This window comes from Drosophila navojoa, chromosome X (genome assembly GCF_054131105.1).
Source record: "Drosophila navojoa isolate 15081-1374.11 chromosome X, UAZ_NAV_1.0, whole genome shotgun sequence".
Classification (NCBI taxonomy): Eukaryota; Metazoa; Arthropoda; class Insecta; order Diptera; family Drosophilidae; genus Drosophila; species Drosophila navojoa.
Window position 1 is genome coordinate 24,846,219 of NC_142895.1, and position 10,981 is coordinate 24,857,199.

Sequence of the window (10,981 nt, forward strand, 5' to 3'; positions counted from 1 at the left end):
TGGCAAAATATTTCTGCGCGCCCTGTTAAGCGTAACAGTGGCCTAGTCAATTGCTAATTGAGCCACCCATAAAATCGTTGCAAATAATACAAAGCGTTTAATTGAAATTGATATTTCTTTAATATTGAATATTTAAAATTCCAATTAAATTGTTGTTTAAATACTTAATAGCTAATGCTGAACGTTCTAAGAAATCAACAGCAAACTACGGCTCCAACTATTCATTGGGTTAGTCTAAAAATATTTGAGAATTAAGTAATATGTATTTGTATACATATGTATACATGCACATAAGTATATATATATATTTCTATTTTTACACATATATATTGTTTCTTAGACTACCCTCATATATCATGTATGTTCATAATTTGCTCTAATATTTGGATAGCTATTCTACGATCAAGATCTTTTACATTTATAGACATACATATATCAAATATAGATACATATATATTAATATTACAACGAAAGCAACTTCATTTGCCTTTTACACGTAGACTTTATTCTGTTTTAAAATAATACATCCACTTGTTATGCATCTACTTAAAAAAAAAACAAAACAAAATGTTAAAAGTTTTCAATGGAGCAATTCAAGCACGTGTGCGCTTGGTCCACTTAACAAGCTAGCATAACAAAGTTTAGGTAGCCTAAACTTAAATGTAAAACTTAGTGTTAAAGTCAATTTGAATTTCAGATTAATAGATTATGTCAACTAAGAGCTCGTATGACTAGAGCTATATATATATATACATATACATATATATATTTCTAAAATAGCTCTATACAAATTTAAAAAAAAACAATACAATTAATTAAAAAAAAAAAAAAAACAAAAAAATTCAATTTTATTATACTTATTTTTCTGGTTAAGCAAAACCCATATTATATGTGATGCACATATTTAAAAGTTCTTTAAGTTTTGAGTATATTACCCAACGGGCAACGAAGGATATTCATAGTTATTCAATTTAGCATTCCAGTTCTTTTAGATGTGAGAGTAACAAACAAATTCTTAACGCAAGTAAATAAAAAAGTTGTCAGGTTGCTTCATTGCTTCAACTTCTCCATTTAGATTTCACAACATCCACAGCTGGGACGATTCACAAATTGTATCTGTCTGAAGAAAGAAAACACACAAATCAGTTATTGCTATGAATGAAATAGGTTTAGAATGGAAATGCACAATTTAAATGAAATTTTAGGCAAAATCTCTAAATGATATTTATTTACAATGAATATTGGTTCGAGACTTTAAACGATTCAATATGAAATGCAGTGAAAACTAGTGCGTAAGAGCTTTAAATCAGTTTTACCGTTCTTAGTCTAAATTAACTTTCGAGCTGAATAAATTGAAAATAGAATATGATGATTGCTTTGATTATTGATTCAAGAAACCTAAATATATGTAAATTGATTGACATGCTCAAATCGATATATATAAAGTATAAAGTAAAAACTATCCGAGTTATATATTATTTAGGCCAAAGATAACGATAAGAAAAACTCTAGTGTAGCCATACTACAGAAAATGATAAATCTACAAAATAGAAATATAACCCGCCTCCTGCTACTATTAAGTGTCAAATAATTAAAAATTACTTTGATGAACAGATCATAACATGGAAATCCTATTCAAGCATATAAAAATCACTATTGCGAAATGTTATTGAAAGTTATGTTAGCTAGAAACATAACAGCAACAGCAACAGTAACAGCGAAGACAACGACAAACTGAAACATTTCGTGCAGTAAAAGAGATGGCAAACTATGCGCATGCAAGATGGAATAACATACACGCTCACACACACACACACAGACGCGCGCGCGAACCAAGTGCACGCATAAATATGTACAGATAAGCACTTAGAGCGAGACAGAAAATATTGGGCTGTCAATAACCTGCTACGCGACGCGTTCATCTCGTTGTGTTTGCCTAAGTCTCGAACACTGTCAAAATATCCTCCATTGTAAGTCTAGAATTTGAATTGAGGCTGTTGGCCATTTGAAAATTGGGCTCTACAATACACGAAAGACCAATGCAAGCCCAAACAATTAGAGAAATTATCAATTGAAAATTAAATAATATGTAAATAGAAGAGAAACGCATAATACGCACCTATAATAGGACCGAGATCATCATCTAGATTCGGCATATCGATAATCGGCGCGTACATGGACTGGTGATTCTCACCGCGTGTCGGCTGGTCGTCGACAAATGAGCCGGATGCACTAGCCCGCCGCCCTGGCGATGATGCCTGTTCGATGGCAACGCTGCTCTCTAGATCATCGGCCGACTTAAAGCTTATCTCTGACTCCGGCGACTCGGAGCGCTGGTCACGATTGGTAGTAGCCGACGATGCCAGCGACAGCAGCGGCGTATCCTGTCTAGATGGCGGTGTGTGCAGCTCACGCACATCCTCCATAGATGCTTGAATCTCCAATATGTCATCTGTGGTAACATCATCTGTTAGCACTGTGAGCAGAGGCGAACTGTTTGATGAATCGCTCTGCTCGCGCTGCTTCGCCTTCTGTGGCTTCTCTGGGCTTGGTTGTTCCGATTCCAGTTCCGTATCTGTTTCATCCAAAACTTTAATTTCATCCCAATTGTTTTGCTCGTCCTTTTTCTCTTTCTTATTCTTCTTATTTTCCGGTGCAGCCGTCGTCTTCTTCATTTTACACTGCGGCTGCCCTTCATCCACATCCTCCACATCACTAACTGTGGTTGTTACCACGGCCACTCTCTTCTGCGGCGTCGGGGTGTAAGAGCGGCGCACGCCCGATGTTTTACAAGTGTGCATATCGTTGGGCACTGCAACAGGATAAATCGTTTAGTCAAATTGAACAAGCACTGCGTCAAGAGTAACGCCCACTTACCAATATATTCTTCGCCAGCCTCGTTGTCTACTGGCTCCTCCTCCTCCTCATCTTGGCTGTCATCGATACGCAGGCTAGCCAAGTCAGTGACTGGCACATGCACAGCTGGACGCTTCAGTTTGTTGCCGCTACGCTTCCCACCATTGCAAGCGGGCTGACGGCCGCGCTTCCTTTGGCCACCGGAGCTATTCGACGATTTCAATACCGTATCCGGCTTCAGTTCGATGTCCTCGAGCACATTGCCAGTGGCATCGACACGCTGCAAACGCGTTGGCACCGAACTATTCAGCTTTGTGGTTTGCTTGAGCGCGCCCGCAATGGACGAAGACTTGCGCGGCTTGCTGCCCAGTATTTCGACGGCCTCACTAAATGAGACGGATAGGTTCGACTTTGACTTGCGCTTAGCCCGCTTGGATGTACTCACGCCCGGATCCTTCAAACGCTTCATCTTTACATAGCAATTAAAGAAACGCGATCCATACTTATTGATCATCGCTTTGCTAGCTTTCAATGGCTTGATTCTTTTGGGTGATTTCTTCAGGCTTGGCGGCGGTGTGTGCACGCGTGATGTGTTGAGCCAAGAACGCGGCTTGGTGCCGTTCTGCTGAAAGGGCACCTTGACGTGCACCTTGGCATTGCTGGACTTTGGCTTTTTGGCCGATGATGGAGATGAGTCCACAGATGAGCAATCTGAAATGCTTGCTTGGCGCTTGCGCGGCTTTTTGCGTCTCATGTCTTTGCCTTTACCTTTCTCTGTGGCTTTGGGCTCAGCTTTGGCATGGGCAATGGCTTTGGCTTTGGCTTTAGCTTTGGCTTTGCCCTTGCCCTTGCCTTTGCCTTTGCCCTTGCCTTTGCCACTGGCATTGGTATAATTGTCAATATCTTTCTGTGTCAAGCGCTTAATGCGCACCACGCAACTTCTGATGCCAACAGTTCTGGCGTTTTTGCCTCTCTGCTTCTTGGAAGCCGCTGTAGCATCTGTAAACATTTTTTGTTCACCCTTTGTTTTGCGTGGCTGTATTTGCAGTAGATCTGGATCATCATCATCCTCGTCCTCTTCTTCGTCTTCGTCCTCCATCGGCTTCCGCTTCACATTCTTCTTCTTCTTCTTCTTCTTATCTTCCTCGTCATCACTGAGGCCACTGCTACTGTCACTGTCGATGCCTTTTACATTGTTCACCTTGACGTCATCTTCAGAGTCGTCGGAGTCAGCGTCGTCTGTTTTGTCAGAGTCTTCGTCAGAGTCTTTGTCATTCTTTTTAAGTGATGTGCGTTTAGATTCCTGTGACTTGCTTGCATTTTTAGCTCTGCCCGCACCGACTTTAGCGATTTCGTTGTCTGTTGTGGAAAGAAGACTCTTAATAATTGTAGTACAATCGAACTTTAGTTCTAACTAGCCTATATTGGTAGATATGTCAAGTGGTGGTGGCGATGAACGGTCTTCCACCAGCGGCGAACGTGGGAGCGTCTCAGTGTCCGAATCTTCTGCAAAAGATATTATAAATATGTATCAAATTGCATTGAATTGGGTTTCTATGCAATATGTACCTAATTTGAATATTGGCGTCATTGGCATTGGCGACGACGATGGCGAGAACTGCTTTACTTTAGGGCTAGCATCCGATTCCTCCTCAACTTCATCCTTCACATCTTCGTCGGGTGGTGGTGGTGCAGCGCGCACAATGTCGAAGAGATCCATTTTGAGTGTGTGTGTATGTGCGTGTGCGAGTGTGTGTTGTGTGTATGTGTGTTGAATGTATCCAATTGTTGCTTCTTAGATACTTGACAGAGTCCTCAACCACAAGCACAAGCACGGACACAAGCACATCCACACTTTTGCTCGAGCCGCTTCAACTTTTGGCACAAACACGAACGAAGCGCGAAAACCACACGCAAAAAAATAGAACATAAATTACAATCACACAAAATAGTGCAGCAACAAATGAAATGATTCTCCAGCTAGTTTATACCCAATACATTACGCCTGTGGATACAAATTTGTAATTCACTTACCGCAGCAGCAACAATTTTCTTTTACAAAAATTGAGAGGCAAAACGAATAAACGCGGATTCCGACTCTGTTGCAAAATGACAGCGACGCCGTTGTGCAGTGATGTAAAATCAATTATCGATGCATCGATATACACGTATTTTTATCGGAATAAGCGCGATAATATCAATGGCGGTTGGCAAATCAAATGCGAAATCAACCAAATGTCACAAAACCCAAATTCTGAGAAAATTTCTAGTTCTGATAAAATCAGAAAATCACACAACTATTTGCAAACCTAACTCGTTTGACCGTTGACAATATTACGCTTTAGACTTGAGACTCTCCAAGAAATATAACATACGTTCTGGAAATTTCTATTACATAAATATGGCAAATGCCAAAATTGTGAACTGAGTGCATATCTATCGACTGCAGACAATTCAATTATTTTCACACTTTGGATGCTATCTCGTCAGATTAAGTGCGTGACTTGATTGATCTGGCACCACCAGCTGTGGAATGCATTGCGCGCGACTCAAAATGAATGCGAGAATAGTTTATTTAATTTTTCAATTGGCATTTTTATTCATTTTCATTTTTGTATAATTGGTTAATTGCAATAAATATGATTTTGTACAATTAGTTGGCGAATTTTTGCAGGCAGCAAGACATTGTGCAAATTAGCAATTGTTTGGATTTCGTTTCGTTAACACTTCGATTTCTGAGGATAACACCTTCAAAGACTAGCACAAAAAGTTCGCCGGCTCAGCATATAAATATGTATAATATATATATGTATATATATGTAATAAGTAGTACATACAAAAGCTATGTAAACATATCTCAAGATAAAAAGAATACTTTGCGTAGACAGGGGCTAGTGGTAAGTTAATCAATTATTTGGGCGGCGAAGTATATAAAAAAAAATTAAAATAAAATAAAATAAACAACGGCTCTAAATAAAAAATAATAATAAACAATTAAATACATTATAAAAGTACAAACATTTGCTGGCGATTATGTGTCGTGTATGCATGTGTGGGTGTGTGGTTGTGTGTGTGTGTTTGTGTGTATATTGCAGTCGAAAATTGTCATGTCCGGCGGCTACTCTGTCACGGCACCGCACGTCCGCATCCCTTAAATGTACACCTTGAAAGCGCTCCAGCCGTGGAAGCACTTCGTGAAGCGTCTTGACTCCTTGTTCTTCATGGTGAGGAACAGCTTGCGCGGCCGTTCCGGCTGCTTGATGCGCATGTGCTGTATGTAGACCTGGGCCGATTTATAGGCCAGCTTCACCTCGACCTCGCTGCAGCGCGGCCCCATCCAGAGGAAGACATGCTCCCCATTGTCGAGTATCATAATATCGTCGTCGGCCAGATCGTCCTGGCAGAAGTCCGCGCACTTCTCGGCCACCGTGTAGTAGCCTCGCTCGTTGGAGCACCGGAACAGCCGCGTGTAGTTCATGTAATCCGCGTTCGTGTCGTACGGCTTCCGGCCGCCGAGCGCCACCCAGAAGAAGTTCTCCGGCTCGTCGCCCTCGTTGAGTATCTGCGAATGCATTGCAGAGTCAGGATCACCAATGATCAGCACATGGCAAATGAATCAGCATTGATAGACAACTCACCTGCAGGCTCACCCAGGGACTGTTGAACATCTGCTCGGCAATTTCCTGCACCAGCTTTGTCTCCTCGGGGCAAGCCTTGCTGCCCAGCCAAACGTAGACAATGCCCGACTGGGACGCGTCCTCCGTTTCGAATGGCACATGTAGAATATAGCTGAAGGAGGGGAGAGAGGGAGCAAAGGTGGGAGAGAGGAATTCGATCATTGAGAGCCTTTCAAAGCGGAGTCTATCTACTCACCAGAATGCCGAGTTGAGGTGCACTGCATCCGGCTGGATTTGTATGAGTCGTGTGGTCAGAGCACCGCCATTGGAACGCAAGTGGAAGAACTCAACGGCTGGCTTGCCGTCGGGCGTGAGCGCCTTGTCCTTGCGCTTGCCCGTGTGGATGATGAACTTGCGCTTGAAGTGCGACAAGAACTTGAGGTTCTCCTGCTGCTGGAAGATGCGCATCACCTCCAGCTCCTCGCCGAACATCGCCTTGAACTTCTTCTGCAGGGTGAACGTGAAGGTCAGCCAGCCCATGTTGCCGGCGTTGCGTCCCTGCCAGAAGTAGACGACGCACTCGATCTCGTCCTCCGGCGGCGCCGACTTGCTGTCGTCCCCGTTGGCCTCGCCGCCGCCCTCGGCCGCATCGACATCGTCCACAGGTATGCAGTAGCGGCACAGAAAGACATAGCACTCGCCCGTATAGAAATGGCCGAGCTCCTCCTCGGGCAGCCGGACGAACTTCTTGTTCTCGAGCACGAAGGCCTCCATCATCTCGAGATCGTAGTTCCACTCCTCCTCCAGCTGCTCAGCCTCGGCCAGCGGCATGGCGCTCTGTCGCGGCATGAACAGCGCCGCCAGATCTGTGCGCGTCTCCTGCTGGCGCGCCCACTGCGTCAGGTTGGCGCCCGTCTTGGCCACCGACTTGGCGGTGCGCGTGAAATCGACAGCCATCACCTCGTCCCAGCCGGGGAATTTGGTGCGGAAGATTTGCATCTCGTTGCCCTCCGGGACGCGCATGACCAGCGCACAGTCCGGCCGCTCCAGCATATTGAACAGCTCCCGGCTCAGCTTGACGGCGGCGGCGCGCACCAGCCGAGTAGACTTCTTGCCAAACCAGACGAAGAGGTCCGTGTAGCAGTCGAGGATGTAGACGTGCTTGCTGTTGAGCAGCGTGTGACTGAGCTTCTGTTCGGGCAGCTCCACCTGCGGCAGCTCCAGGTAGCCCATGCCCAGCTGCACCTGGTAGAGGCGCGGCTGCACTGGCGTATAGTCCTCGGCGATGTGCTCCTTGGGCGGCGGCAGCTTGGCCACCTCCTCGGGCAGCACATCGAGCGCCTCCCAGAACTCCGGACTCTCCGCGCCCTGCATGTCCACCACGATCTCGCACTTGTTCTTCCGCTCCGTCTTGTTGATCTTCTCGGCCATGAGGCGGGCCTTGGAGTTGAGCGTGTTCTTGGAGCGCTTGCCCAACCAGATATGTATGCGTGTGCCCACGTCCAGGAGGAACGCGTGCCGCGGGTCCAGCGACTGCGCCGCCACGGCCATCGGCTCCAGGTGTATGCTGGCCCCATACGCATGCACCAGATACAGCCGCGTTATGTGGATCATCTCCTCGATGGTGTAGAAGCCGGTCGCAGTGCGTCCGCCCTCAATGTAGATCACCTCCGTGTCGAACAGCGCCAGGAACTCGTCGGACTCGTCGCCCTGCTCCTCGCGTATCGTGCGACACCGCGCGCCCAGATAGTTGCGCAAGTTGACCGCATGGATGGCGGCGCAGGCGCGCTTGTCCAGCGTCGCCTCGTTGCCGATCCAGAAGTAGATCTCCCAGTTGAGCGTGTGCAGCTCATCGTACTTGGTCTTGAGCACGATGTAGCAGTCGCCCTCGTAGAATTTGCCGTGCACCACTTCGTCGATTTTGTTGGGCAGAAAGTTCTCGATCTCCCAGATGGTCAGGCCCGGCTGCTGGCCGTCCTCCTTCTCAAAGAATTTGGAGTAGTCCAGCTGGGGCTTCTCCAGCGACTCGTCCCAGCGCTTGGGCTTCAGCGACTCGCTGGCCATCATATCACTGTCGTCCTTATCCTTATCCTTGGCCACATCCTTCATGCCCTTCAGCACCTTGGCCGCGTCCTGGCCCCCATCCTGACCGTTATCGACGCGCGGCCCTCGACGCAGCCGTATTTTCCGCGCCGTCGCATCCTTCGGCGTCGGCGCCGCCGGCATGGAGGGCGGCACTGCGGCTCCGGCTAAACGCAGCTGCGTCTGCAGCGAGAAGTCTATGTTGTAGAACTCCAGGCTGGTCGCGTTGCTGGCCTCACTGGGTTTGGGTGGCATCACCAGCTCCGGATTGTCGCGCAAGTCCAGCTGATCGAGGCCGTCCAGCAGGTGAATGGCATCGGGCAGCGTGATCAGCCGATTGCTGCTCAGGTTGAGCTGCTTGAGAGCACCGCAACGGCACAGACCCTCGGGCACCATCTCGAGCAGGTTGTTGGCCGCCGAGAAGCATTCGAGGGCGCTCAGCTTGCCGATGCCCGACGGGATGCCCTCGAAGTTCAGCTTGTTGTCGTTGACGAACAGCCGACGCAGCCGCGACAGCTTGCAGAGGGCGGCGGGCAGGACGGTCAGCTGGTTGCGGGACAGATTCAGTGACTCGAGCCGCTGCCACTGGTCCAGGCTGGAGCTGAGCTCTGTGATCTCGTTGTCGCTGAGATTGAGCCGCACCAGCGTGGCCACATTGTAGACGCAGTCGGGCAGCTTCGGCAGTGCATTGTGCGATATATCCAGCTCGACCAGATTGGCCAGACTGTCGATGCTGGTGGGAAAGTTGAGCAGCGTCCGTTGCGTGCTGCTCATGTTGAGCACCTCGAGGCTCTGGAGCGAGGGCAGTTGGCGCAGCTGAAACAGCTCCAGCGGATTGTGGGACAAGTCCAGCGTTTTCAGATTAATCAGGCGGCGCGTCTGCGGCGGCAACGTTTCCAGGCGATTGTGCGATAGATCGAGGAAGAGCAAATCCGTCAGGTGGATGAACAGCGCTGGTGGTATGCTCTCGATTTGATTGGCGCTCAGGTTGAGCACGATCAGATTCTTGGCGCGCTCCAGGCCCTCGGGCACCTCCTTGAGGCGATTGTGCGATAGATCCAATGTGGTCAGCTCCTCCAATTGGAACAGCTCCGGCGGTATACCGCTGTTCTTTAGCTGATTGTGGCGCAAATCTAGCGTCCGCAGGCATGGCAGCTCCGTCAGCTCGCCGAAGAGCTTCTCCAGCTTATTGTGGTTGAGGGAGAGGTGCTCGAGTTTCTGTAAGTGGCCCAGCTCCTCGGGTATTTGCTGTAGGTGTGTGTGGTCCAGTGTCAGCCACTGGACGCGCGACATCTGCCGCATGGAGCTGGGGAATGTTTTCTGCAAGGTGCAAGGTAATAGCGTTCAATAATTGTAAGGGTAAGTAACTGTCAATGTCAACAAAATCCAAATTGTGCAGTTAACGTTGGCGTTGTTGTTGCCGTCAGCTTCAGCTTCGGCTTCAGCGGCGACGTCGGCGTCGACGTCAACGTCAGCAGCTGCAGCAGCTGTGCGCTGTGCGCTGTCCGATGACAAATTCGCCGTGAATGGTAATAATTTTTTTCCCCCTTTCTTATTTTGAAGCAATGACTGAACTATTAATCTAGGACTGGCGCTGACCCGCTTGCGCAGGAGAAACAGTCATCAGCTAGCAGCTAGCGATCAGCACTTAATTTAGCATTTGCATTTACATTCCGCATTTAGCTCCACAGCAACAACAACAACAACAACAACAGCACACACAATACTTACGCTGAAATCATTTTTAGTAAAATCAACGCCGCGCACAAACGGTAAAACACTCATACTGAATACGCTACGCACTCTGCTGCTGCTTCTTGTGTGGGAGCGGAGAGTAGCATAAAACTAATAATTTTGCGTCACGGACACGGAGACGGACGGCGAAAACGGCTGTGAGCCCGTTCTTGTTATTGCTATTTCAATGAATATGTGCCTGTGCCTATTCTAGTGATGGGATTTTAATCGATATGTATACTTAATCGATTAGTCGAATGCGATATTTACAAAAAAAAAACGATAGAAGCAGCACGAATTATGCGATAGCGCTATATCGATATTTAATATTTGTTTTCAAATGTGCGCATTAAACATCTTCGGCTTAGTTAATTCGGTTATTGACTTAAAATGTGTGAATATCAATAAACAAAAACACAAGGTTTAAAATGACTTATAAATAACAAAAATAAATATTATAAATAATAGTTTAGAAAGCAATTAAACTTATTGTTGGCGTGAATTCTAATTAACTCATGCAGCATTTGAATTTTGAAAGTGTCAACAAGAAAAATTCATACATACATATGTCATACATACATTCATGCTCATATGCATACAGAGAGGTACATATGTACATACATTCATATATCCTATTGACATCCGCCCAGAATCTATTTACACATAAATACAGGATGATATTGTTTATTAAG

At 46.6% G+C, this 10,981-nt stretch overlaps 2 protein-coding genes across 5 annotated transcripts; both read right to left on the bottom strand.

Annotated features, from left to right (window-relative positions):
• Positions 1–76: 76 nt before the first annotated feature.
• Positions 77–5,034, bottom strand: HP5 (Heterochromatin protein 5). Of its 4 annotated transcripts, none has more exons than XM_089263837.1 (7): positions 4,891–5,034; positions 4,426–4,731; positions 4,276–4,359; positions 2,878–4,215; positions 2,120–2,812; positions 1,903–2,019; positions 77–1,120 (listed from the first exon to the last, which is right to left on the bottom strand). In XM_089263837.1, the coding sequence occupies exons 2-6, from the start codon at positions 4,574–4,576 to the stop codon at positions 1,937–1,939; spliced, it is 2,349 nt and encodes a 782-aa protein (XP_089119963.1). In that variant the 5' UTR covers positions 4,577–4,731; positions 4,891–5,034; the 3' UTR covers positions 77–1,120; positions 1,903–1,936. The 4 variants fall into 4 exon arrangements, with proteins under 4 accessions (XP_089119963.1, XP_089119962.1, XP_089119961.1 ...); XM_089263836.1 differs by having other exon boundaries at positions 77–1,116; positions 4,276–4,362; XM_089263835.1 differs by having other exon boundaries at positions 4,276–4,362.
• A 392-nt stretch (positions 5,035–5,426) lies between these two features.
• fliI (FLII actin remodeling protein) lies at positions 5,427–10,520 on the bottom strand. Its single transcript, XM_018108383.3, has 4 exons — positions 10,287–10,520; positions 6,730–9,875; positions 6,495–6,645; positions 5,427–6,418 (listed from the first exon to the last, which is right to left on the bottom strand). The coding sequence occupies exons 1-4, from the start codon at positions 10,338–10,340 to the stop codon at positions 6,008–6,010; spliced, it is 3,762 nt and encodes a 1,253-aa protein (XP_017963872.1). The 5' UTR covers positions 10,341–10,520; the 3' UTR covers positions 5,427–6,007.
• Positions 10,521–10,981: the final 461 nt, after the last annotated feature.